This window comes from Camelus ferus, chromosome 9 (genome assembly GCF_009834535.1).
Source record: "Camelus ferus isolate YT-003-E chromosome 9, BCGSAC_Cfer_1.0, whole genome shotgun sequence".
NCBI classification, from domain to species: Eukaryota; Metazoa; Chordata; class Mammalia; order Artiodactyla; family Camelidae; genus Camelus; species Camelus ferus.
Window position 1 is genome coordinate 12647042 of NC_045704.1, and position 27994 is coordinate 12675035.

The window sequence follows — 27994 nt, forward strand, 5'->3', positions numbered from 1 at the left end:
TTGTATCTTCACCAGTTCAATGAGACCCGTCTTGGCCTTGACCGTGTGCTTGGCCATCAGTATTATCTGTTATTTCTATTATTATCATAATAATATGTCTTTGGCCTAAGGCTGCCCTCCCCGTAACCTCTCCTCTCAAAGACGAGACACACGACCAGAGGAAATGCTTCTTTTTATTTCCACTCACAACCCCTCCAAAACGATCAGTCTCCACCCCTCCCTCACCTAGATGCAGCCCCTCCCCCAACACCTTCACAAAACACTGATTTCCTCCCAGAGCTAAAATGAACACCCAGTCACCAATTAAGGCTGTTCTCCACCCTGACCACCTCCCCATCCGCCTGTATATCCACCTGCTCTGCTAACTTGGCCACCTTTTGGTTCCATCCCCCAAATGTAGTTCCCCAAGGTCACTTGGCTTGTTTGGCTTACATTCTATGGGCACCACTCTTAAAACCTTCCTTGGCTTAGTCCCCAGATGGTTCCCCCATCCTATGCAACGTCATTCTGCAGAGCTTCCTGACTTCATTTCCCTGTTTGGGAGACTGAGTTTCCAAGCTCTCCCCTATTCCCTGAATTCCCGGTAGGTCTCTGTTCCTCAGCTGTTACTTAAGGGTATAGATGTTGACTGAGGCCAAACATGCCGTGATTCTTGGGAGAGAGGAGGGGGGCCAACTCAGAAAGGACAGGAGAGGAGACAAGGATAAAAGGGGAGAGAGAAGGGGGCGGGGGTGGGGGAGGAGGGAGGGAGGCGTTCGGAAGGAAGCTGGGCACCGGGGGATGACAGAGGGATGGGCCCTCCCACCTCAGCCCCAGAAACGCAAGGGAGCCGGAGCTGAAGACCAGCGCCCCCTACGGCCCAAAGCCCTTGCCCGGCTAGCTGTTTCGGGTCCTCTGGCTTCGAGCCTTGTACACTTCGATGAGCAAATCCTTGACATACTGGATCTCCCGCTCCACCGACTCAGCCCTCTCCCTCAGCTCCCGGTTCCGTGCCTCCAGCCCCTGGCACTCGCCCTCCAGGGCCTCGCCCTCTGCGCGCTTCCTCTGCCGGTACCTCAGAGCCGCCGACTTGTTCTGGTCCCTCTTCTTTTGCTTGCGGTCCCCGCGGGCGGTGGCAGGATTGGGGTAGGGGGCCGGGCGAGAGGGTGGAGGTGGAGGAGGGGGTTGCTGGGGTGGGGGCAGGGGCGCCAACCCCGAGTCCCCTGGCCCGGCCTCGCTGCGGCAGTAGATGGCTAGCAAGTCGAGGGTATCCAGGGCAGGAGGCTGGGGGAGGTCAAAGGTTGGGAGGGGGAGGGGCAGCGGGAGGGAGGGTGCTGGTGCTGGTGCTGGTGCTGGTGCTGGTGGCTGCGGAGGTGGGGAGGCGGGTGGGAGGAGGGGAGCATCAAGGAAGAAGTCTTCCATCTGCTCAAGTTCCTTCTTGAGGAAGGGAGGCCATAGCTTCCAGATCGGGTGGGGGAGGGGAAGATGAGGGGAGGGCACCTGAAGGCAAGGGGGGCTCCAGAGGGAGAAGGGCTGTAAAGTCGACCCGCTCGGTCATCCAGTCAGAGAAGCCGTCACCTAGAGGATTGGAGAGAGACATAAAGTTTCTTGAGATCCTAGTCCTCCACCCAACCAGGTCTCAACTCATGACTGCCTCATTCATCTCATTCACTGAGTAAAACCACCAATCAGCCAATTAGTCAACCAACCAATCAAGAAACCATCAAAGCAGTCAACAAACCAACAGATTAGCCAACTAACCAACAAACCAATAGATTAACCATCTAACCAACCAATCAACTAACCAGTCGACCAACCCACCACTAGTCAACCAACCAACCAATCAACCCATTAACCAACTAATCAATGAACCAGTCAACCAACCCATGACCCGAACAACAAAACAGTCAACCAGCCATTTCTTCAACCATGCCAACATCTTCTTTACTGATTACCCTGCATCTGTCATTTCTCGGATTTACTCTCTAGTTTATTTATTTCTTTCTTTAATGGAGGTAATGGGGATTTAATCCAGTATCTCTGCATACTAAGCACACACTCTACCACTGAGCTATTACCCTCTCTCTCTAGTTCATTCTTTTTTTTTTTCCCTAGTTCATTCTTAAATACAAACTGGATCACACATAAACATACTGTTTCATCTTTAATTCATTACTGAAAACCCACAACTTACCAAGCACTTGAGATACACTCATGAATAAAACAGTTCCTGCCTCGCGGGCTCTGCCATGCTTTCTTCCACCTGAAAAGCTGTTCCCTTTGGTCTTTTCATGGCTCATTCTTTAGGCTGGAGCCAAAATGTTATGAACTTGGAAAGGGTTTCCTGGCTCCCCATTCTAAACTAGTCCTTGGTGTCATTTTTTTTTAACTCAGCTACTAAGTGTTTCCCACTTATTCCCATACATCATCATTTAATTTGTCTCTTGTCTGTCTCCCCAGTAGAGTATGTGCTGCAAGGGAGCAGGGATCGTATCAGTCTGGCTCCCAGTTGTATCCCCAGCACCTAAAACAGTGCCTGCCATAGTACAAGTCCTCAATAAATATTTACTGAATGAATGAATGAATACTTCCTTCTCCCCTGCCCCCCCCACCTCCATCCTTTGTCTGCCCTTACCTGCCAGGGGCTCTCCCCCCCCTGGAAGCCCGCCCTCCAGGGCTCCCCCAAGGACCTCATAGGGGCCCAGGGGGGCAGGGGCCAGGGGGAGTTTCCCATAGTCTACGAGCCAGCCCAGCCCGCTAGCTGGGAGCAGGGTCCTGTCCAGCTCCAGCCCCAGGGTCGCCAGGAGTGACATGGCTGCAGTGCGGGCGCTGGGCACGGATGGCAATGAAGGAGGCTGCACCAACAGCTGGGAGGAGATTCTGGAAGTTGCTCAGCTGGGCGAAGACAGGCACCAAGGCAAAAGTGGAGGACCTACAAGTGTGAGACAAAAGCGAGTGGGTCATAGGCCAGCCTCTCCTACCCCCAAAGCCACACCCCAGTTCCCCAGGATACTTTCTCCTCCTTCCTGCGGTGTTTGGATCTACGGCCTGCACTTTCAGAATTCTAAATCTACCCTTTCTTTCCCTAGAGCTGAGCTACACCCACTCCCAAGGGAATTCTCTTTAGGCCTGACACTTTTCTTCAGACTTCCCAAGATCTAATCCTTCCAATACAGAAACCTAATAGTCTCCCAGGCAAATTTCCCTAAGACCCTCCCACCCACCCCATAATATTCTTTTTAATAAATAAAACTCAATCCCAGGGGAACTTTTGTTCCAGCCACACCTCTTCCTCTAAAATATTTTCTTTACGCCGCACCCCCTCCCTGGATGCCACCTCAAATCTGTTCCCAGGGGAACTCCCCCTTCCCCGCCCCTTCATCAATGTCATGCAGTCAAATCCCACTCTTCTCTTTGAATTTTGCGGTGACTTCCTGTCCCTCCAAGTCCCGCCCCCAAGGTTAATTTTAGCTCCACCCTTCTCCAATCATTCCTCAAAGGCCCCGCCTCTTTATCAGGTAGGAACCCCACCCCTCAGCTAATAGTTTGCTTAGCCACGCCCCTCTCACAATAGGTACCCCCCCTCAGCTCCACCCTCCGCGACGCCTCTTATCCTAGCTCCATCCCTTTAATGGGTCGTTTCTAAGCCCCGCCTCCTCCCCTATCAATCTAAACCGGCCTCCAGCCCGTCAAGTGCCCGAATGGAAGGGAGGGAAGTTGTGCTTTGCGCAAGAGCAAAGTGGAGACGGGAGGGTGGACTGGGCCGGCGGAAAACAGCTCCCTACTCCCCACCATCCGCACGCGGTTCTCACGCTGAAGACCACAGCGCATGCTCCGCCACCAGAGCGGTCCCATTGCTCCCTCAGACCTCCGCCCTCCTGGTGGTCAGTGCGCATGTGCGGCTGCTTACTGCCCGCCTTAGCACAAGGACAGACTCCACTGGAGAGATGCGCATGAGCAATCGCGGTCAGACAGACTCGGCGAAAAAAAAGAAACACACGTTCCCTGAAGGCTAGTGCGCAGTCGCAAACGCACGTGGACGTCTTTAAAACCAACATCGTCTGGACGAACGCACCCTCCCCCCATAGAGCCGATTGCGCATGCTCGGCTGCGCGCGGACGGCCCGTCTTTGCTCTTCTGCGCCTGCGCGACCGTGATTCTTCACTCTCGTCTCCCCACCCCCCAGGTCCGGTTGTGAGGGCCGCGAGCTTCGAAAGGGCGGGAAAGGCGGTTGGAGAGGGAGAGGCGAGCGGTTACTCACTCCATGGCTGCGGAAAAGAGAGGCAGCGGCGGCCTCAGGTGAAGAAAGAAGGCAGGAGCGGAGAGCGCAGGCGCGGTAAGCGCGGAGACTGGCCGGGGCAGAGGGGTCGTGGCTACAGAGCCATGGCCGGGGCTACGCGGGCGGAGGCAGCGTCGCGGTAGCGTGAGGACAGATCGTGATCTGAGGATGGGGAATGAGGCAGCCCCGGGGACTGGGGACAGATATACGGGGGACGGCGCAGCACGGCCTGCCGGGATCCTTCCGCGCCCCGCCCCGTGTGGCGCCATTCGGGAGGCGGGTTGGGCCCTACCCTCGGGATCCCGGGCTCGGTCCCCCTCCTCCTTCCGACCCTGGGGCTGGGCTCTCTCTTTCCTCCGACCTGAGGGTCTGGGCCCGCTTTCCTTCCGACTCCGAGGTTCCCATCCTCCCTTTCCTCTGACTCTGGGGTTGAGTCCCCTCCTCTTCCCTGAGATCCGCACCAGTTCATCTCTCCTTTCCTTTCCTGTGCTTCACAAATTTCCGGCCAGCCACATGCTGGTCTCTCCATCCCTCAACTGCTTTCCCACTCTGAGAACCCCTTTTGGGGGTTAGAATTGCATGAGTCACAGACGGTGCTACATTCAAATCACTGACCGGCGAGGCGAGGGTGGCCTTGGGCAAATGACTTAAATTCCCTAGCCTCATAGATAAAGAACTATCTGTAAAATGTGGAGAATAATCAACTACCCGGTGGGGTCGTTTGTGAGAATCAAGTAAGTCGATGCCTGTGAAACCTGGATCCAGCCTCAAACGTGCTCAACCCCTTTTATTATGATAGTAATAGGGAGGAACTCTGGGGCCCAGTCTCTCCCCTTACAGCCCCCCTGACAACACCTGTTAATAGCCCATTCTTGGGTCTCCTTCACTCCTCCAAGGTGATTTTCAGCCATCCCCATCCCCCCATCCCGAATGATGGACTCAGCCCTATCTCGGTGCAGGGAGTCAGGCAGCATCGCCCTCTTGCCTTTTCTCTGTCCCCTGCCCGTCACCCCTCAGCCCTTATCCTCAGCACTCCTTTCAGGCCAGTTGGTTCATTCTTCTGTCCCTGCCCCTCACCTAGACTTCCTTTTAAAGGATCCTCTACCTTAGCTGCCCCTCAATAGGTCAGTCTTACAAACCCTGCCAAAAATAGATCTATACTTCCATTTGCTAAAAAAGAGGGACTTCTCACCATCCCCTCCCGGTACCCTGGGATTTCCACCAGCCTAAGTGGGTGTGTCTTTCCTCTGCTGCAGAATCCCTCCCTTTCCTACCCTGCCTTCATCCACATCAGAACTGTACACCTGAAGTGCAACTTTTCATCACTTTTGTTGGCACTTATGAGACTGAATCAAGATCCAAAGAAGGTGAGGTACCCTGATCCTGAGAGTTACCTGGGGATGAAGACACGCAGGCTTTTTTTCTTCCAAATGCATGTGCTCTTTATTTTCCTTCCAGTTTTATTGAGATATAGTTGAGAGAGAGAGCACTCTGTAAGTTTGAGATGTACAGCCTAATGGTTTGACTTAGATCCCTCAGGAAGTGATTACCTCAATAAGTTGAGTGAACATCCATCATCTATAGAGGCAAAAAGAAAGAAATAGAAAAAACACTTTTTTCCTTGTGATGAGAGCTCTTAGGATTTACTCTCTTAACAACTTTCATATCTAACATATAGCAGTATTCATTGTATTTATCAGATTGTACATTATATCCCTAGTGCAGGCTACTGTTGCATACAGAAAGTTCCTGAGATCTGACACCTTTCCTTGGAGTACTTACTGTCCACTCTGCCAGTATTTGAGCGCTTGCTCTCTCGGGGCTACATTGTTGCCTGGGCCACACAGAGTAGTGGTTAAGAGCACAGACCGGAGCCAAGTTGCTGGGTTCAAACACTGGCTACACCCCACTTACTAGCTTATTGGCAATTTCCCTGTGCCCCAGTTTCCATGAATAGTAGCAGAACAAAGTGTGGAATTTAGTTAATAGAAACGTACAAGTGTATGTGGCCATTACAGTACTGTTTCTTAGTACTGTTAGGAGATTAAATGATTAAATGAGGCCAAGTGCGCTTAGACTAGTGGCTGGCGCACAGTGGGTGCTACATAAGGAGTTTTCATGCTTCTAGTTATTGAGGTGGATGTGTTTTATCTCCATTGCTAAGCAGCAGCAAGTGCTTTGAAAGGTCTTCCAACTTTTACATGAGATGAAAGGACCAACCTCCTTCCACTCAGGATAGATGTTTAAGCAATAGCGGGTAGGATTAGGTTAGACTGTTGGTCAGAGACCGCTGGCAGTGAGGGGGCAGAGTCACCCCCAGTCTTCTGCTTCTGAAAGGGCCTTCTAGGTAAGTTATACAGTGGACTAGGTAGAGTAGTTTTCTTTAAATAGGTTTTTATTGTGGAATAATTGGAGATGTACAGGAAAGCTGCTGAGACAGTACAGAGAGTTTCTGGGTACCCCTCATCCCCTTTCCCTCACCCTTGACGCCTTATATTCCTCCGATAAATTTCTTACAGCGCATGAACCAGCATCAGTACATGTCTGTTCACTGAACTCATCTTTGTCTCCTGATTTCCCCACTTGTTCTCCGTGCCTTTCCTTTATTCCAGGATCCCGTCCAAGATGCCATGCCCCACTTAGTTGTCGCATGTCCTTAGCCACCCTGGTCTGCAGTGGTTTCTCAGACTGCCCTTGTCTCTCATGACCCTGGCGGTTTTGAAGAGCACTGGCTGGGTATCATGTGTAATGCCCCTCCATTTGGTTTTGTCTCATAGACTGTGGATATGGGTTTTTGAGAGGATGACTGGGTAGGATCCTTAATGACTAGAAAGGAACTTCCTCAAGATGGGAATCATGCTGCCAGTTGCTCGCAGTGTGTGCTGACCAAGAAGACCCTGAGTCCCCGTCCCAGCCCCCTTGTGCCTTTTTTTACTCTCTCACTGTAGGATCCCACAGAGTTGAGTCCTGGTGCCAGCAGCCCCACCCAAGCAGCCTGACTCAGTCCTGCTCAGTGGGTGCCAGTGTGCATGGCCCCCTGGCCCTTCCAGTGTATTCTGATTTATGGGCAGTGGGTCATCAGTGGTGCCTGTGAGCCCAGGTCTTGGCACCCTAAGCCCTCTCCCCGTGCCCACTCCGATCTGAACCCTTTGGCCCCTTCAGGCCTCAGATGCCTCGGCCTACCCCAACTTCACAAAGTTTTCCAGGGTCCAGGTGCCCCTGGCCCTTCAACTCCTGAGCTGGGGCTGAGAGCATGGGTGGGGCTGCTGGGACTCTTTCTTCAGTGCGGAGGAGCCAGGCTTGAGGTGTGAGGCGGCCGTTGCAGGGAGGTTGCATCACCCTGGCTCTTTGATGGGGAGGGGGAGTAGGGGGATTCTCTGGGGGCCCCCCTGCACACCTGGCAGCAGTTCCCAGTTAACGGAGCCCTGGAACCCTGAATGGAGAGAGGCCCCAGCATAGCAAGGGAGGGAGTCATTGAGGGGGAGGGAGCAGCTGGCGCAGGACCATGAGAATCAGGCTCAGTGCCAAGAATGGGCTCAGATCACAGGGGCTGACCCACTCTAGCAAGGGCTGAGGCCCGGAGAGGTGAAAGGAGTTGTGTATGATCACACTGTGAGGTAGAGCCTGGACCTCCGCAAGGTCCTGCAAGCCCCAGGGAGAGCCTGGCTCCTCTCAGTTGTGGGGGGGCCCTGACCCCTGGCTCAGGATGCAGCCTGCCAGGGGGCCACTAAGTCTGGACCTTCACCTCAGGTTTGCTGCTGCTCACAATTGCCAAATTCTATTGATTGTGACCCGCCCCTCCCCACCCCCCTGCCCCAGAGGAGGCCCTCTTCGCCTGTACTGTTACTGATCCCCTCACTGGTTTCCCAGCCCAGCTGACAGCCTGGCATGATGGAAGAGGCACCGAGTTTCCGTCAGATGGATCCAGGTCCCTCAGCCCACACCGCATAATCCTGGCTGGGGGTGCAGGCAAAAGTCCTTACTCTGCCTGGGCCACGGCTGCCTTCGGAAAAGTGGCTCAGAGTGTGCACTCGAGCCAGCCTGCTGGATTCACATCCAGATTCCACTGCTTCTTTGACCCTCAGCAAATGGCATCATCCCTCTTTGACTCAGTTACCTCATCCATAAAATGGGTGGAAGATGACCCACCTCACAGGATTGTTGGGAGGATTAACTAGATAAAGGTGTGTAAAATTTCTAGAATGGAGTCTCCCTAATTATGAGCATTAATTACTTCTCACTAAGGTTTGGGTGCTGGAAGGATTATGCGAAATGACGTGGGTAAAGCCCAGCACTTCCTCGGAGCTCCAGGTCAGCACATGCTTCTTGCTCTTCCTATTCCCACCACACTTTGTTCTTCTTTCATAGTCGCCTCACAGGCAGATGTCTGTGGATGCAACTTTCCCTGAGCACTTAGAGGGTAGGTCAGGACCCTCCTCAGTCCCTAGACTCGTTCCTCACAGCCCCCAGCCCTGTGCCACTGCCTCAGTAGGTATCAGTTCATTTTTAAATGAATTGCTCAGGCACAGAGACTGAGGAATTCAGTACTATGGCCCCTGAAGAGGCACTAGGGCAGGTGTGTGGGTCATTCAGGCCAGGAGGGCAGGGGTTAGGGGTGGGCGTCTCAGCAAACAAGGGCAGGAAGGCCAAGGCCAGTTCAGTTGGGGAAAGAGCAGTGCGGGGGCCAGGCACACAGCACGGGGCTGCCTCGTGGCCCTGCGGCTCAGAGTCCGCCAGAGCCCCTTCCCTCCCCTCCCACCTGCTACGCCTCCTTCAGCCGAAGCAACCACGGCTCTTGGAGCCTGGCTAGGCCATGCACCGCCGCGCCAGCTCCAGCATCTTCTGTGGCCATCTTCTCTATTCCCTTCCTGTGGCTGCTATAACACATCACCACAGACTTAGCGGCTTAAAACACGCACATTTATTCCCTTTGGAGACCAGAAATCTAAAAAGGGGTCCTTCTAGAGGCTCTAGGGGAGAATCCATTCTGTTGCCTTTTCCAGCTTCTAGAGGCCATCTGTGTTCCTTGGCTAGTGACCCCTTCCTTGAGTCACTTTGACCTGTTTCCATCATCACATCTCCTATCTCCTCCTGTGATCTTCTTGCCCTCCCTCTTATAAAGACCCTTTTGATTCCATTAAGGCCCACCCAGATAACCCAGGACAGTGTCTCCATCTCAGGATCCTGAATTTAATGACATCTGTCAAGTCCCCTTTGCCATGTGGTAACATACTCACAGGTTCTGAGGACTAGGATGTGCACATCTTTGGGAGCCACTATCCATCCTCCTACAGCTCTCTCTCAGAGACTCCACGTTCTCATGTGAGAGGTAAAGGCTAGCACAAGCCCTGGGGTGCCCTCTCCCTAATGTGCCCACAGACTGTTTGAGAAGGACAGGGCAAACTGAAGGTAATTGACAACATGATCTCCTGGAGCTCAGGACACTGTCACTTACCACTGTGTGGCCTTCAGCAAGGTACCCTCTGTGCTGCATCAGTAGAGCAGGGACAATAGCAGAACTCTCCTGAGACGGCAGTGGTGAGGACCAGAGATAATGCGTGGAAAAGCCTAGAACATTGCCTGGCTCAATAAGCCAGCCAGCCCTGCAGGCCAGGTGCTGGGCAGCTGTTCCTGCCTGAGGGTGCAGAGCGGCAGATTTCACAGAGGTTAGAAATGCAGACTTTTCTTCGAGATCCAAGTTTTAAAAGGTTGATGAGTAATTCAGAGAAACTCCAACAAATCACGAGTGTGGATAGGCTGGGGCTGAGAGCCTTCTCTGACCTTTGCATGCAGTGATCCCCACCTGCCCCTCCAAATCTGTCATCCTCTGGCCAGAGCAGAAGACAAGGAACTGAGTCCTCCTCAGTCAAGTCACTGAGAATTTGGGCCACACCCCTCCCTGCTGAAAGGGCACCAGCCTTGCTCAGACTCTGCCCAGTCCTGTGGAAAGTTGGGGAGGCAGTGTTCGTGGGGAGCAAGGAAGGGGGTCTCTAGGCAATCATTCGGGAGGGTGGGGTGCCTGCAGAAGTAGGGCTGGTGTCACCCTGTCTGTTCTTTGTCAGCTGTCCACACCCCCAGCTGGAGGCTGCCACCAATACGTGTAGTTAAGTGATTTGGGTTTCTTGCTTTTTGTAACTGGGGGGCCGCCTCGGTATGGGGGTGTTGAAGAGGGCTTCTGGGGGCTGGGCTGGGTTAGGTACCGGGGAGGGTTCAGGGAAGTGGGGTTTTGCTCAGGGATGCTGGCGGGGCACAGGGACGTGTGCATGAGCAGCATCCTTTATACTGGAGCTGATGGCTGTGTTAAGAGCGACTGTCAGCTCTGAGCCAGGAGGGTGATGTTCAGTCCTTTTTTTTGCTTTGGACAACGTTTGTGTTTTTGTCTGTGTTGAGGCATGTCACGACCCGTCACAGCCAGAGCAGCCTCACCTGATGTCGGTGTCCTGTGGAGCCGTCTATGTCTGGCAGGGGCCTGGCTGTCGGGCGGTTCTTCCGTTCCCCACAGCAGACCTGCTTGGCCTATCCGATGGGGGAGGGCAGGTGGAGATTGATGATGGGGCCCGGGGGTGCAGCTGCAGCTCAGCCGGGATCCCTGCCTGGAGGTGGGCCTTGATTGCACCAGCACACACACCCATCCCTGGGTTGCTTGGGCACAGAGGAAAGTAGCAGGCCCTGAGTGAACCCAACCAGCACCCGCCAGGGTGGCCAGTCGTGGGGGAGCTGAGGGGGCCAAGAGAGAGAGGGTTTGAGGCAGAGGCAGGGACCCACAGCAGGAAACCTCACAGGCCCAAGAGGTCCCCTGGGTGCCCCCTCCACATGTGGGGACTGCCCCATGGGGAGCATGGCGGACTGGCGGGCTCCTGGGCCTTAGACCTGTTAGATTTGTTCAAGAGCCCTTTGCCCTTCTCCTCCTGCCCGCCCCCACCCAGAGCAGGAACAGACTGGGGGTGGGGGTGCAGGAAAGAGCAGCCAATGCCCCCCCCCCACTTCGGTCCAAGCTGCCAGAAGTCTTGCCTGCTGCCTGCAGTGAGGGGAAGCAGATGGCACCGAATTGGATTTGAGAGTGAAACCTGAAGTACTAAACTAGTCTGGGAGGTGATGGAGATGGCCTGGGATGTCATTCCTGGAAACGGGAAGAGGGTACTGGACATGGCATTCGGGGGCGAGGGGGAGGGGTCACATGTCAGTGAGAAAGGTCACATTAGAGTCTCTGGAGGCCCCAGCTCGGCTCTGGGGTCAGACACCCTCAGTCAGTCCTAACTACCTGTGAGACTTCGGGCACATTACTAAGTTCTCTTGACTTCCGTTTGCTCATCTGTAAGATGGGAATGCTTTGAGTTCCCACCCCCTTGAACTGTAGTAAGTACAGGTAAAGTGCTATCAACAAAGGGCCTGGCACGTCACAGACGTCCAGAAATGTTTGTGTGGAGATTGACACCCAGGGACTGGTAAGGGCTGTGGTTGTTGGTTCTAATCTCAGAATCAAAGCCACCCTGCCCCCTAGCTCTAGTGGTTTTCACCTGGTTCCCCAAGAAACCATTTCCGTGGCAACTGCCTCTGGCACCACCTGGACCTTTCCCTTCTTCCCCCACTGACATCACTGCCTCTCCCCTGGGAGAGATGCTGATGTTGATCACAGGAGAGAGGCTGGGGAGGGAGCACAGGTGTGTGTTTCTGCCTACACACAAATGCACCTCCACCTGCTATGCTCTTGGCCCTGGTGCTTCAGCCCCTCTCTGAGTCTTGTATTGGTGGTGTGTTCGTGCCAAGCCGCATTTCCACAGGAGCCCCCGATGGCCTCAGCTGACTGGAGCATTTCAACTTCAGTCTCCTCCACAACCCATCCTCAGCCAGCTTTACTTGTCCCCAGCGTGCTGTTGTTAGAAACAACTCTGCCCGGCCCCTGCCTGCTTCTGCCCTCAGCCCCTCCCTGGCATCCCATGCTAGGTTGGTTCGTTCAGTGGCTTTATTGAAATACTCTGTAATTCACATCCATTTATGAAAGTGTATAATTCAGTGGTTTTTCAAATATTCAGAGTTGTGCACCCATCACCACCATCTACTTTTGGATCATTTTCATCACTCCCATGCTTATTAGCAGTTACTTCCCATTCCCCCATCCCTAGGCAACCACTAATCTGCTTTCTTTCTCTGTAGATTTTCCTATCTTGGACATTTCATATGAATGGAATCATACAATAGGTGGTTCCCTTGTGTCTAGTTTTCTGGGTTCACCCATTTTGTAGCATATATCAATACTTTATTCCTTTTTAAGGCTGAGTCGTACTCCATTGTGTGGATATACTGCATTTTATCCATTCATCAATTGATGGACATCTGAGTTGTTTCTACTTTTTGGCTGTTATGGAATATGTATGTACTAGTTTTGTACGGACATACGTTTTCATTTCTCTTGGGAAACCTGGGAGTGGAATTGCTGGATCATAAGATAACTATGTTTAATCTTTTGAGGAGCTGCTAGACTGTTTTCCAAAGCAGCTGCACCATCTTACATTCCCGCTAGTGATGAGTGAGAGTTCAAGTTCTCCACATCCTCACTAACACTTGATATTGTCCAGCTTTTTTATTATTGTCATCCTAGTGGCACCAGTGAACTGGTATCTCATTGTGGTTTTGTCTTTGGCATCTTGTGGTTTTAACACAGAGCCTTTAACACTGCCTCAAGGAAGCAGGCTCTTGCCCATCTGAGCTTTTGCCTGAAATGAGCCCTTGATCTAACTCCTTCCTCCCTTAACTCTTCCACATCCTTCAGAACAGGCTTAAACATCCATTCCTTCTCTAGGAAGGTGTCCTCGACACTCCCTTGGACTTCCTATAGGTTCTAACCAAAGCTCTTTCGTGGTGTCTACCATATTGTCCAATACTTTTATCTGTTACCCTGAATAAACTCTGAATGATTTGAGGGCAGGGACCTTATCTTATCCTGACTTTGACATCTATGTTGACATTGGGCAAGTTACTTAACTCTAAAAGGGCGATGCTAATGGTACCTACCCTGTGGTAGGAGGAGTGAGAGCTCACCGATTAGTACTTGAAAAGCGCTTAGGATAGTACCTGGCACAAAGCAACTCCTGAATCCGTTTATTCCATTGACAAGCAGTCACTGAGTGCCCGCCATGGCCAGCAACTGTTACAGACACTGGGGATATGGCAGTGGAAGTCATGGGCAAAAATCCTGTTCCTCATGGAGCTGGCGTTCTGATGGGGAGACAGACAACAAACAAGATCCATAAATTGAGTGGATTATATTTCAGATGGTACTCGGTCCTAAGGATAACCAAGGAAGACCTCCCTGAGTCGGTAACATTTTAGCAAAGACCTGAAATAAGGAAAGGAGGGAAGGGAGTGTGCCAGAGTGCCATCTGAGTAAGATTGTTCCATGGAGAGGAATCAGCAAGTGCAAAGGCCCTGAGGCAGGAGTGCTTTGGGCATGTGTGTAGAACAGCGAGAAGGTCAGTGAGACTGTGGTGGGATGACGGAGGCAAAGAGTGGTTAGAGATGGGGGCACCTTTTGCCTCTTGGGAATAGTGCTGCTGTGAACATTTCTGTACAGATTTTTGCTTGAACTCCTGTTTTCAATTCTGGTAGATTTTCTTTTATCACATTTGTAACTCAGGGTTTTTAAGGGTGTTGCCCATGCCATATTGTCTTTGTTTGCCCAGCACAAGGCCTGTCCTGTCCTGAGTCTCAGTGGATGTTTGTTGACTGAATGAATGAGGAATATTTGTGAATTACCCAACACATGCAGAACACAGTGGTGCCAAATGGTTAGTGCTTTTATCATTATTTTTAAATAAGTGCAGTTGGAACTTGGCAGGATTGGCAGGATTTTCCTAATCTCAGGTGCTGGCAGATTGTAGGGAAATGGTTGTCTCAGGCATTGCCAGTCAGAATAAAAATAGGTACAGGCTGGTTGGAGGGCAGTCTGGTTGTCCCTAGTAAAGCCAAAATTCGGGTATCCATGGCCAGCAATTCTGCTTCTGGGGATCTGTCCTGGAAATGTGTCTGCGCCTGCTCCCAAGAAAGCACGAGTGTGCATGCTTGTTGCAGTATTATTTATAGTAAAGAAAAATCGGAAGCTTCCCAGATGTCCGTCGGTAGATGGATGTGGTTTAGTCACTCTGTGGACTGATATACAGCAGCCAGAAGAAGTGAAAAATGTTGAGAAAACTCTGCAAACTGTGGAGTGACACATGCAGTGTGTACCCTGTGTAGCAGAGAAAACCAGGAGTGAGATCACTTCCTCTGGCTGTTCACAGCACACACGAGTTCACAGACAGAAGATACACCGCAGCTTGTGACGGGTTGCCTCACAGGCACGGGGACCAGGGTGGAGGATGGTGATCAGAGGAATCTTCACTTTGTCAGCGATGCTCAGAACAGTATTTTAGAGAAAGGACTGGTGTATTGATTGTGTAGTTTAAATTTCAGTGTTAAAAATGCGGGTAGGTAGAGAAGGAAAATATTTTTCAGTACAAGAGAAAGGAACAAAATAGTTCTTGACCAAAAGGTAGGAGGCCCAGAGCCAGAGTATGCCTCAGATATCATCCAATCTTTTTCTTTTATATTAAGAGTAGTCGTTCTAGAATCTTCCATAGAGACTACACTTCTGGTTGTTTCCTGACTTCTTTTCCATGAGCAGCTAATTTCCCATGGGGGAAATTGCTGTTTGTCCCGCCACCTGAGCTCCTCCAGGTGCAAGTTTGGGCCTCAGGGAGGAGGAGGGGGTGTAATTGCTCATTACCCGTGAAGTTACTTCTTGGGGTAGAGAGTTTCCAAGGGAAGGAGAGAAGAAGAGAGATGGATGGGTGAGAACCTGTGAGCCCAGGAAGCAGGTAGGTACCATTTGAGGCAGTGCCCCTTTGAAAGCGTTTCATCTGTCCAGTGAGGATAACAAGCCAGCTGAAATGACCTCGAAGAGACAGTGAAAAACAGTGCAGAACGGTGTGTGCGACACGCAGTCTTTTGTGTACAGCGGGGGAGCGTGCAAGCGTCATTTGCTTACATGCACCAAAAATCTCTGGAAAGAGGCACGAGGAACCTAAAACCTTGTCTCCAGGGAAGAGAGGTGGCTGGGGAGGTTGGGGGCACCACAGAGACCACAGTGTTCCCTTTGGTACCTTGTGAACCTAGAACCATGTGAACAAACTACCATGTTTCACTACCATGAAACAAACCAGGTGCAGAAATTATCTACAAAAAGAATTTAATTTTCGTTTTAAAAAATACCCAGCAGTATGTTATTGGGTGGATTGGGAAATGGAACATGACATGCCTCCTGGGCAGCTGGCTGGCATACAGGGACACTTAGGGACCTGTTCATGGCACCAGGGCCTGGTCTGGCAGCAGGATGGGCAGAGGGGCTTTCCACAGCCCTTCCCCCTAGGGAGCAGACAGACAGACAGACAGACACACCTCCTGTTTGTCCAAGCAGGTCTCTAATGCTTGACGCAGGTTCATTCTGCCTGGGAGGGTGAGAGACCTTTGGTGTGCCCGTCCTTGGGGAGGAGCAGGCCGGAGGAAATTTGGACCAGAGTCCTAGGCAGCTTAAGGAGTTGAGAGAGGACAGTTGAAAACTGCGTCTCCCTGATCTCTGTCCCACCTCCCTTCTGGGGACGCCTTGTGCCCTGGAAGAGAGGCAGCCTTTAGATGGAGGGGCGAGCCGAGGCTTCTGTGCTGCAGACCGGCTTAGAAAAGCACCTCTGCGCCTCTCTGAGGCTCCATTCCTGCAACTGGGATACCATATCCACCAGGCAGGTGCTTGTGTACGAGCAGGACAGAGTAACTCAGGTCACCACCAGCTCCTGCCAGACGACTGCAAGGGTCTTGCCCCATTCCAGCCCCCAGCCACCTGGGTGAGTCTTTCCAAACATAAATCAGATCCTGACACATTGGGAACCCTCCCGTGGCTTCATAGGGATCTGGCCACACTGGCCTCCCTGCCCTGGAACCCGCTGAGCGCACTCCTGCCTCGACCTTTGTGCTGCTGCCTCTTGGGCCTGGATCAGCCAAGACGCTGCTGAGGTCTAGTAACCAAGCTGCTAATCACTGATCAGTTGATTGCATTCTGGAAGGGCAGGCTCTCTGGACTCATCTGTTCCCTGAGATTTAAAGGGATTTTCTTTGACCCAAGGGAGAGAAGAGGGGCACAATTCAAGAGAGACGTAAGAAGCGAGAGTTGGTGGGCTTGGGCCTGACGTATTGGTGAGACAACCCAATGGAGATGACGGTGGGGGCGGGGGGGACAGAAGAGGGCCAGGGAGTCCTTGCACTAACACAGCAAACGTACCAGCTGGGCCTGGCGTTTGAGCCTCAGCGGGCATCAGATTTCCCCAGGCTGGGCTGATGACCACGAGAGGCAGTGGTACCCTAGGTCTCTGATTTTCCCCCTTTTTCTCTCCCATCTCTGCCCCCCTCCTCTGGTCTCTCTGAGCCATGGTCACACTTCTTCTAAGCGTTAAATAGCCAATTCCATGGGGAAAGGGTAGTTGACAGCTCCTGTCCTGCCTGGGTGTTGTCTGGGCTCGGCTGTGCCAGCAGCGCCACCAGGTGTCGTAGGTAGGTAGCAGGAGCATTTGCTCCTGTCTCTTCCCAGAATTTGTGTTAATAAGTTAACATTTCCTGGTCCCCGAGGATGCACCAGGAACCGTGCTAAGTGCTTAATGTGAATCAGACCATTTCATCTTCACAGAGACTGAATCAGCCCCTTTTTTCAGTTGAGGAAACTGAGGCACAGGCTATGAGCCTAGAACTAAGATCCAGAGCTAGGAGTAGAGGAGCAGGCACTCAGGCGACGGGCTACAACGCCTGCTTCTCATTGCTGGGCTGTATCTTGGCAGCTGACTGACAGAAAAGGACGGGCAAAGGCTTCTGTCTGCAGAGCCCTCAGAAGTCCATGGTCTGGACTTCTAATGACAGCTACCGATGGGCCCACTCCCGACCCATCAGTGGACTAGACAGACGTGGGTCACATTCCTGGGCCATTTCTGGGAGCCCTGGGAAACAGTCCTTTGGCAGCCTCATTGCTGTCCCAAATGAAAGCGAGTTTCTATTATGAAGGAAGGGTGTGGATCTGGGGGTTGGCAGCTGGCTTGGCCCTGGGGGATGAGCCTCGTTGTGGGAGGGTCACTCAGGCTTCTGCGGTGAGATGATCGGCTGCAGTTGGGTCAGGAGGGGAAACAGGGTCACGGCTTTGTCTCCACTAAGTGGACTAGCTGGCAGTCTGCCTCTGTGAGCCAGCCCTCCACCACATTCCCCACAGCCTGCTCCTGCTGCCACCATGCAGAAGCTGGCCTGTACGTGTATCACTCCCTTGGCTCCTTGTCTGCCCAGAGGAGCCCACTCCTCTTAAGACTTAATTCTGACATCTCCCCCTCCCCTGCCCCAGAAAGAGCTGGATTCCCTTCCTGGGACTAATTTTCACTGCTGTGTGAATTGGAGAAGTCACGCCACCTCTCTGAGCCCATTTCCCATACAGGAGGTGTTCAGTGTGCTGCTACCCAGTGCCCCTGGCCCAATACCACTTACGCAGGCAGCACTCAGTAAATGGTAGTTATTATTCTCTGTCTGTTGGTCAGTCACATTTATTGAGCACCCGCTGCATGCCAGGCACTGCTCTAGGTGCTGGGGATACAGCTGTGAACAAAACAGGGAAATCTTGCTCTGTGGGTTTGACACCATCACCACCACAAGCCCTCCTTGGTGTTCCAGGCCACCCTGTCCCTCCTCTCTGTCGTAGATGGCCTGTTGTTGCTGGGTGTCCCACACATCCACGCCCCGCTGAGGTTGCCCCAGTGGTGGAGGCTGCCCAGATCTTCAGAATCAAAGCTTACTGTTCTTTCCCCTCTAACCCCACAGTTGCAGTACCCCGTGCCCTTGGCCCTGATGCACAGAGCCGGGCCTGCCCTGGCCCATCACCCCTCACTCCAGCCCCTTTCTCAACCCCAGCTCCAGGGTGTGTTTCCATCCATTTGTCTATATTTAGTTCTGTCCCATTCTTTTTCTCCCCCACCCTGTATTAACTTCCTATTTCTGTTGTAACAAGTTGCCACAAGCTTACTGGCTTAAAACATCAGAAATATTTCTTTCACAATTCTGGAGGTCAGAAGTCTGAAATGCACGTGCAGGGCTGGGTTTCTTCAGGAGAACCTGGGTTCTGCCTTTTCCAGCTCCTAGGGTCCACCTGCATCCCTTGGCTCATGGCCCCTCCCTCCATCTTCAGAGCAGCGGTGTAGCCATGTGTCTCTGGCTCCTCTCCTGCCTGCCTATTTCACTTGAGCCCTCATGATTACATTTAAAGCCCACGTGGGTAGTCCAGGATCATCTTCCCATCCTGGGATACTTAATTTAATCACAGCTGTGAGGTCCCTTTCTGCTGTGTGAGGCCATGTATGCACAGGTTCTGGGATGAGAGTGTGGGGGGCTCTGGGGGCTGTTACTCTGTCTGTCGCACACAGCTCCCCCATACCATATCCTTCTTAATCTTTTTTTTTCCTTCTTGATCCAAGGCTGAGGTCCCCCCATGTTCATTCCCAGAAAATGCCCATGTTCCAGATACGTAAGGGCAGGGGCTAGGACAGGGTGGGTGGGAGAGTCCCGGGGCTCGAGGACAGTGCTGTCTGCCCCTCAGCCTGCTGTCGTGGTCCCACCCCAGGGCTTTGTTCTGGCTCCTCCCTCTGGCTGCCTGGTTAGTCCCCTCCCCCTGCACCGGCGCCCCCACTTCCCCACTTCTTCCCCTGCACCACTCAGTATTTTCTCCAGGACATTGAGCCTCTCCTGACACTCCATATAATTTCCCCGTGGTATCTGCTGTTCACCTGTCTCCCCTGCTGGAATGTGAGTGCCACAGGGGCAGAGGCTCCTGTCTCGTCCACAGTCATGTTTCCAGGGCCTTAAATAGTGTCTGCACGTAGCAGGTGCTCAGAAATACCTGTCATATGAATGAGCGTGGACTGCAAAGGATTCATGTGCTTTCTGTGACCCCCCCCCCCCACCTCGGAGGACAGGCCTTTTTTCCTCTCTGTGTTGTCATCACTATACGCAGGGTAGGGCTGAGTAAATGTAGAGTGAATAACAGATAAAGTTAGGGTTTGGAGTGGCTAAAGAACGAAAGGTGGAGGTGAGGTTACTGGACCTGAATGGAGGAGCAGGCGACAGTGGAGAACTGTGATCCTTGCAGCCGGGAATGGGGTGTGTGTGGAGGTGGGAGTCCCAGACTTCCCTGTGCTGGGTAGGCAGCCAAGTGTGGTTTGGAACACAAGGGCAAATGCAGGGTTGGTGGCTCTGCCAGTAACTCCCTTGATGACCTCGAGGCAGCCACTTTTCCCTCCAGGGCTTGGATCCCATGTGGGCGAACAACGCTGGCCGCAGCTGTGGCTGCCCAGCCCCAAGCATCTGGCCCAAGCACGCCCTCCACTTTTTCCAGGAAAAGCACCATTTCTCCAGTTTTCGTACCTCCCTGCTTTCCCACAAGCACCGTCAGCTTCTCTTTTAGGAAAGCTTACCCCATTGGTAAAAGTGGAAGAGCCCTCACAGAGGGCAGAGGGTTGGTTTTGGGGGTTTTCCCCCCAGAGCTCACAATAGTGTGTATTTGTTCAGCCACATTTGTGAGAAATTCCCAAAGTTCTGGTTGTCGATGGCTTTGTTAACCAAGACAGATCCTGCAGAACCATCACTGTGTTTCATTTGGGGGCAGATTTATGCATTTCCCAACTTGGGGTTTTCTCCTGTCTGTCCCCAGAGTCCTGGCTCAGGCCCAGCCTCCTCCCAGCCACCTGACTAGCCTCTGCCCCTCCAGTCCATCCTGGCTGTGTTAGTCCTCTCCAGACTTAAAGTCCCTCCATGGCACCCTCAAAATAAAGTCTGAGCCATTATCGTGGCATTTGTGGCTCCACCAGCTTCTCCCATTGCATCATGGGATATCCAGTCAGGGGTCCCCAAGACCACCCTCAGGTTCCATGATTTGCTAGGAAGACAAGTCAGCAAAGCTGTTAAAGTCATAGCTATAGTTTATCACAGCAAAAACAAACAAACAAAACATGAGCAAAGGGAAAAGGTATACAGGGCAGAGTCCAGGAGAGACCAGGTGGAAACTTCCAGTTGTCCTCTCCCAGTGGGGTCGCACAGACAGTGCTTAATCCTCCAACAGCAAGGTGAGCGCTCAGGCAGAAGGTGGCCATCAGGGAAGTCTTGCCGTCCAGAGTATTTTAGCGTCAGTCACACAGGCTCAGAGCACCAGTGTCACTGACCTTTGCTACTTAGTCTCCAGCCCCCACCCTGCTCACCCCCAGGTCAAGCTGATACCATGTGGCCCAGGGTCCACCTTAAAGACACTCTCTCGGGCAGGATTCTCCACGGGATTAGAGGTTCTCTCCCAGGGCAAGGCAAGGGCCAGTCCTTTGGAATGTGCGGGGTTTGGACCACCCAGGTGTGCATTTCAGCCCTTCTCTACACACAGTCCTCCGGCCACACCAGGTCACTCAGGATCCCAGAGGCGCATCTCTCTGCCTTCACCCAGGCCTCTTCTCCCTGTCTCCTGGCTGACCCCATGTCCTTCAACACTTGGCTCAGGCAACTGCTCCCTGGAACCTGGGCTGGGATAAGAGCCCTGTCCCTGCTCCCACAACCTATGACCCAGCCCTGTCTCTGCCTACAGCCCCATACTGAAACTGGTGTCTGCTGTGTCTCTAGCTGCCTTGAAGGCAGGGGCCATGGCTTAGGTAACCTCTCTGGGCCTCACGCTCCTCATTTGTCAAATGGACTTGCTTTCAGGAATGAGAGCAGTGATAACCAGGACAGGCTGGATCAGTACGCGTTCACTGTTAGTAGTAGATCCCTGGCATCCGAGGTGTTGGAAAGAGATGAGGCATTTAATAAATAGTGAACCCAGTGACCCATTAAACCGGACAAGCCCCAACGGAAGATTGTTTTTCTTGTGGTTTCTTAATAGTATAAAAAGCAAAGAACGTTTTATAAATACTCTTCTGGAAAATTTTAGCTGCAGCTTATTAGTAGCAGACGCTCTCTTGGGTGCAGCCTTGAGAACTGAGACACGTAGGTGTATCTGTTCGGACACTTCTGGCCACTGGTGACAGCAGACCCAGCTCAAGGTGGCTGCAGCGAGGAGGGGTGTTCTTGAGCGAGAAGGAGTCTAGGGCGGGGCGGGGTGCCGGTGGTACCTAGGGCTCAGATGCTTGACGTGATTAGAGTGAAGAGACAGTCCTCAGATGCCCCTGGAAGAGCTCTATAAAAATGCCAAGGCCAGGATCCTGCTTCTAAAGAGACTGGCGTCTGCGGTCTGAGCAGCATACATTTTGCTGAGTTGGAGCAGCCAGTTGAGATCTGCTGGCATAGACCAGGCCCCCTTGTCAGCTTCCTGGAAGCACGTGGCCATTGTGGAGGAGACCCAGCAAAAATGGGTCTGCGAGGAAGGCAGAGGGTATGGTGGAAGGTGGGGAGGGGCCGCTTCAGTAGGTTTTTCTCTGACTCAGGCCAGGAGAGGATTCCCAGAACACTTTGAAAAATCAAGACGGCCAGAAGAGGGCGAGGGAAGAGCAACAGGACTCGTGGGTGTCTTCTCTGGGCCAGGCAGGTGGCCCCTCAGTCGTGGCATTGTGTATTCTTCACCATGCCAGGGGGGTGTCCTTCTCATCACAGGTGGGGAAACTGAGGCAGAGAGCAGTTCAGGAGTGACCTGCCCCAGGGCCCACCGCTAGTAAATGGCAGGAGCAGAGTTCAAGCCCAGGTCTTTTCTTTATATCTGCAAACCAACTTTGTGCCTGAAAACAGTCTTGCAGCTGTTTTTTGTTCTTTTGGTAGGGAGGGTGGTAATTAGGTTTTTATTTATTTTAAAGCTGGGGATTGAACCCAGGACCTTGTGCATGCTAGGCACACGCTCTACCACTGAGCCATACCCTCCCCTGTTGCAGCTGTTTTTAGATGAAAGGAAAATAAGAATCTGAGGGTGTTGGATGGAAACGGGTACAGAAGGGCGGCCATGCCCCCACAGCAGGGCTGCTTGCCCTGTGACAGGGGACCCATTTGATGGAGTGGAAATGAAGAGGGATCTGCAGTGCAAAGGCAGGGGTCTAGGGCTCACTGTTGTGGAGGGGTTGCAGGTTGCTTCAGGCTGAGCCTCCCTTCCCCTATCTGTGTGCCAGGGCCACTGACCCACCTTCTGCATAGGACGGCTGTGAAGCTGGCCAAGGAGAGTGTACAGAGCTCGGTGCTGGGCACACAGAGCTGCCAGGGCCGGGGTTAGCGGCCTGAAACTACCCTGGTCTCTATGCAGGAATCAGCACTTCTCACCTTGCAGCCCGGGGACCCGCTGAGCAGTGGCAGCCAACAGTGAATTCCTTTTAAACTTGAGGTCAGCCACAACCCCAGGTCTTTTCCACGAGAACTTCACAGCTGGGTTCACGGCCCCTCCCGGGCCCCCTTCTCTTCTTTCCTCACCAGGCTCTCCCTCCCCAGAGTGACGGTGTAGCACTGCCTGCCAGCACCTGACCCAGCGCTGGCACTGTCCTGACGGGGGAAGCGGAGTCTCTCCTCATCTGTCAGACACTTTCTACCCCCAGCTGTTTGTTTCCTGTGTCTGCGCTAACAAATTATTATAGACTTGGTGGCTTGAAACAATGCAGATTTATTCTCTTGCAGTTAAGGAGATCAGAGTCCAGAATCAGTCTCACTGGGCTGAAATCAAGGGGTCAGCAGGGCTGGTTCCTTCTGGAGACTCCGTTTCCTGGCCTTTTCCAGCTGTTAGAAGCACCTGTGTTCTTTGGCTCATGGCCCCTTCCTCTGTCTCCAAGCTCAAAGTGCATCACTCTAGTCTCCGCTTCCAGCTTCTGTGGTCCCTTCTCTATTCCAGCCTCCCTCTGCCTCCGTTTTATAAAGACATATGTGATGACTGGACCCACAGTTTGTCCTGTATTGTCTCCCCATCTCGAGATCTTTAATCATTCCCTCTGCCATGTATGGTGACACACTCTCAGGTTCCAGGGAGTGGGATGTGAGCATCTTGGGAGGACCACATGTTTGGTATGTCCTCCCACATCAACTCCACAGGAAACCATTTAAGGCTCCCGCCACCTGCAGAGGAAGCCTGAGCTCTTCAGACGCTACTCGGGGCCTGGTGTGGTGTTACTTCCACAGGCTGGTGCCCCTGCTGCCTTCATCCCAGCCTGCGGTGCCAGCCCCATCCACGCCTACGTCACCATTGAGGCAAGACAAGGTCTGATTGAGAGCCAGCCTAGGAGAGGCTTGTGTAATTCAGTAAGTCCATCTGTCCCACTCGGATTATGATTTGAAAACCTGGCTGCACAAGTTCACTGGTTCTTCAGAGTGAATTTACACCCTGTAATTCAGGTCTTTTTAAGAAACCAAGCTTATCAATTATGTCTCTTTATTATACAGAAAGAATGGACGTTTGGAAACTACTGCGAATTAGGAAGGAGACCATCCACGTGTAGTCCCAACACCCAGAGACAGCCCCTGTGTGCTCTCAGTGTGTTTCTTTCCCAACCCACTTTGTTCAGAGTTGTTCTGTTTTTCCACAACTGAAATCACACTGCAGTAGTGAATATCCATTCTGTTCCCCTTTGTTGTCATTTCCTGAGTTTCTTGTGTGTAGTTAGAGGCTGTATCGGTGGATATAATGCAGATCTTCCCTTCTATTTGATACCTAAGGGACCCCCTAGTTGGGTGTATGGAAATGCGCTGTCATCCGGTGCCCACGCTGCGTAAGGAGGTTCGTGGATTGGGTCAGTGGGTGCAGGCCCACGGCCTGGGGTCAGCTCCTAGTAAGTCACCGCAGCTCTCTGAGCCCCAGTTTCCTCATCTCAGGTGGGGACGAGATCCTGCCTCCAGGTGGTAGTGGGAATTCTCATCTGAGCAGCCCACACTGCTCCCAAGCCCTCTCGCTGGTCAGTGCTCAGTGTGCTACCATTTCCCTAGAAATGCCTCTACCCACATGCCGTCTGGCCCTTTCCTCTCCAAGTCACCTTTGACTTTCCAGCTAACAGATGGCTTTGCTCCAGGATTTTTCAGCTAGAAATTAACAAAATCCAGTCAGCTTAAACTCACTGAGGATGGGCTGGCTCACGGAACTTCTGATGAAGATGAAGTGAGCCTGGTGGGCAAGACTGGCTTCTGGGGTCTCTCTCTCTCTCTCCCCCCTGCCCCTTTCCTCTCCCTCCAACTCTCTCTCTCTGATGGCAGCTCACTGTCTCCTGCTGCAGGGGCTGAGAAGATGGGGGGTGCCCAGGTGTCCACCCTCTGCCCTGCACCTGCAGGCAAAGGAGGCCGCCTGCCTCTGAGCACCTGGAGAGAAACCCTGGGGAAGGTCTTTGTTGGCTGACTCATACCTTGATGTCCCCTTGAACAGTCACTGCGGCCTGGGCGCCAAGCAGTGGGTCTCATACCCACCCCTGAGTTAGAAGGAGGGTGGGAGGATGCGCTAACATGCCCTCCAGCCTCCTGAATGCTGCAGGGTGTGCGCGGAGATGGCCTTTTGCTCCAAGGGCCCGTCTCTCTGTAGGGTCCAGAAGGACACTCGGGGTGGCACTCAGCTGAATTAGTCTACACTGCCCCCAACCCACTTTCGGTCAGCAGGGAAACCTGGGGAGCAGGTCCTGAAGGTATTTATCCACTTCTAGTGCCGCTTGCCAGAAGCGCCTTGACTCTGACTCCTTGGGCTGAGGCTGCCTCAGGTGTCTGCTCTTTAGCCCCGTCCTCAGCAGTGGGGGCTCCCTTGGGTGCTGACCTTGGCTGTGGCCGGCCCAAGGCAACCTAGCTCCTAGTGCTTGACCCCTGGGGCAGGGGCTGTGCGTCCCGATCCTTCTTTCTGAGCTTAGCAGGCCGGGTTAGGTTCTGCTGCGGGAAGAGGAAGGGGGGCCGTTTGTTGTCATTATCAGCCCTGCAGACCAAGCTCCATCGTGCCGCTGAGGCTGCCTTTCCAAAACTGCCATCTGATCATGTTACTTCCTTTGCTTTAAAAATCTTTCCAAGGTTGCAGACGCCAGTGGATTTGCTTTGGGAGCCGGAGTAGCTGCCGCCACCAGAGTCTGGAGCCATGAGCGGGTTTAATTTTGGAGGCACTGGGGCCCCCACAGCGGGGTTCACGTTTGGCACCACAAAGACGGTGACAACCACACCAGCTACCAGGTTTTCTTTCTCTACGTCTGGCACTGGCGGGTTTAATTTTGGGACTCCCTCCCAGACAGCCGCAAGTACCCCTTCCACCAGCCTGTTCTCATTCACTACCCAGGCTCAGACCCCAGGATTCAGTTTTGGGACCACCACTCCTGCTGCGGGAGCAACTGGGTTTTCTTTAGGGATCAACACTCCGAAGCTAAATTTGAGCAGCACGGCTGCCACGCAGGCCACGGCGCAGCCCACCGGCTTTGCGCTCAGTGGCGGCACCCTCACCAATGCCATCTCGAGCACCGTCACGTCCGCCCAGGGCACAGCGCCCACTGGCTTTGTGTTTGGGTCCACCACCACCACCACTGCTCCGTCCACCACCCCCGGGGGCTTCTCATTCACAAGTGGAAGCACATCCCAGACCGGGACTACTGGCTTCAGCATCAGCTCCACGGGAAGTTCGGCCCAGCCCACAGCCCTGGCCGGCTTGCCCTTCACTCCAGCTGCCACTGGAGCTGGGGCCACACAGCCTGCTGCTCCCACACCTACCACTGCCACCACCAGTGCCGGGCCCACGCTCTTTGCCTCACTGGCCACTGCTCCAACTTCATCCACTGCTACTGGGCTCTCCCTTGGTGCCCCGGCGACCACGGCAGGAACTTCCGGAACAGGAACACTGGGCTTCAGCTTGAAGGCCCCCGGAGCAGCATCCACCACCTCCACAGCAACAACCCCCGCCACTGCCACCACTGCCACCGGCTTCGCCTTGAGTCTGAAACCACTGGTGCCGGCAGGGATTCCCCAGCAACACACCAGCCACCGGGGCTGCCGCACCCGGTCCTGGTGCAACTGCCGGGGTGACGGCCAGTCCCGCCATGACCTACGCCCAGCTGGAGAGTCTGATCAACAAGTGGAGCCTGGAGCTGGAGGACCAGGAGCGGCACTTCCTGCAGCAGGCCACGCAGGTCAACGCCTGGGACCGCACACTGATCGAGAACGGGGAGAAGATCACCACCCTCCATCGTGAGGTGGAGAAGGTGAAACTGGACCAGAAGAGGCTGGACCAAGAGCTCGACTTCATCCTGTCTCAGCAGAAGGAGCTGGAGGACCTGCTGAGCCCACTGGAGGAGTTGGTCAAGGAGCAGAGTGGGACGGTGTACCTGCAGCACGCCGACGAGGAGCGCGAGAAGACCTACAAGCTGGCTGAGAACATCGACGCGCAGCTGAAGCGCATGGCCCAGGACCTCAAGGACATCATCGAGCACCTGAACACATCCGGGGGTCCCGCCGACACCAGCGACCCGCTGCAGCAGATCTGCAAGATCCTCAATGCGCACATGGACTCGCTGCAGTGGATTGACCAGAACTCGGCACTGCTGCAGCGGAAGGTGGAGGAGGTGACCAGGGTGTGCGAGGGGCGGCGCAAAGAGCAGGAGCGCAGCTTTCGCATCACGTTCGACTGAGAGTCCCCCCCACCCCCATCCCCCGGCTCCGAGGGTGTTCAGCTGGGCACGTGCAGTCATTGGTTTTTGGTTGCAATGAAATCCTGCTTTGCTTGTTTCTTTCTTTCAAGCAGATGTGCTGTTAAGAGAACCATTCTGTGGTTTGACTTTTTGCCTTAGTGAATAGAAAGTATTCTAAGCCTCTGGTCTAGGCAGCAGCCTAGTGGGTATGGTTTCTGCGTGTGTCGTTAGTGTATCCTAGACCCTCCCCACCTGCTGCAGCCACCCTCCTCCCAGTGCTGGGGGAGTGCTGATCCGCCTGAGAACCGCCTGTCTCCCAGCCAGGGTACACTGGGCGGCCACTCTGCCCAGCACACAGTCACAGGTGCGAGAGAAAAGACTCAGCTTAAAGAACCTCCATCCTCGAGAGGACGGCAGCCTGGTATAAGTGTAAGCAGTACAAAGAAGGGACTTACGAATGGAATGGGTAGTGGGGTGTAGAATTTCAGAGGAGGAAAGACAGGTCAGACAAGGGACTTGAATGAGGTTTTGAGAAAAGAGGTCTTCACGTTGCCTAGCTGACACGTCCTTACCCCCCGCGTCTCCTTATTTTAGTCCTCACCTCCTCCAGGAAGCCTTCTTGACCACCTCAAATCGGGGTCACACGGCCATCCTATGGGCCCCACACCACACTGAGCTTGCCAGCTGGCAAGTTTGGTAACACTCGCCATGTTGTATTCTGCTGACTGTTTACTTCTCTGCCTCCTTGTTAGATTGTGAGCCCCCCTGGACAGGGACTGCTTCTTGTTCCCCTTGTGTCTTCAGCACAATCCCTGTCACATTTGTCAAATGGATCAACAGTGGAGATAAAACCCAGCATAAAATATGAGTCAACAGAATGCCAGTCGAAGTGACCAGGGTGCCAGACGTGGCCACAGAATTGGTTCTGAAACTCCCAAAGCCAAAGCCAACCTGGTCGGTTACACTGAGAGCCATGGTGTCCAGAAGGCAGAAGCCAACCAGCTACATCCCACTCAGTCTTTTGTACTTGTCTCTTCCTTCTGCTGCACTCTCTGAAATCCCTATGACTGTACATTGCTTTTCTAAATAAAAATAAAATTTATTGGGGAGCAGAAAA

The 27994-nt window shown here is 53.3% G+C and overlaps 2 protein-coding genes across 2 annotated transcripts; one reads left to right on the plus strand and one right to left on the minus strand.

Annotated features, from left to right (window-relative positions):
- Positions 1-155: 155 nt before the first annotated feature.
- Positions 156-4478, minus strand: ATF5 (activating transcription factor 5). Its single transcript, XM_032485478.1, is given in 4 exon segments — positions 156-1422; positions 1424-1557; positions 2615-2911; positions 4241-4478. Coding segments are annotated over 3 exon segments (858 nt in total). The 5' UTR covers positions 2793-2911; positions 4241-4478; the 3' UTR covers positions 156-876.
- On the plus strand, positions 4184-27994 carry NUP62 (nucleoporin 62). Its single transcript, XM_006173784.3, is given in 3 exon segments — positions 4184-4315; positions 25280-26213; positions 26215-27994. Coding segments are annotated over 2 exon segments (1533 nt in total). The 5' UTR covers positions 4184-4315; positions 25280-25343; the 3' UTR covers positions 26878-27994.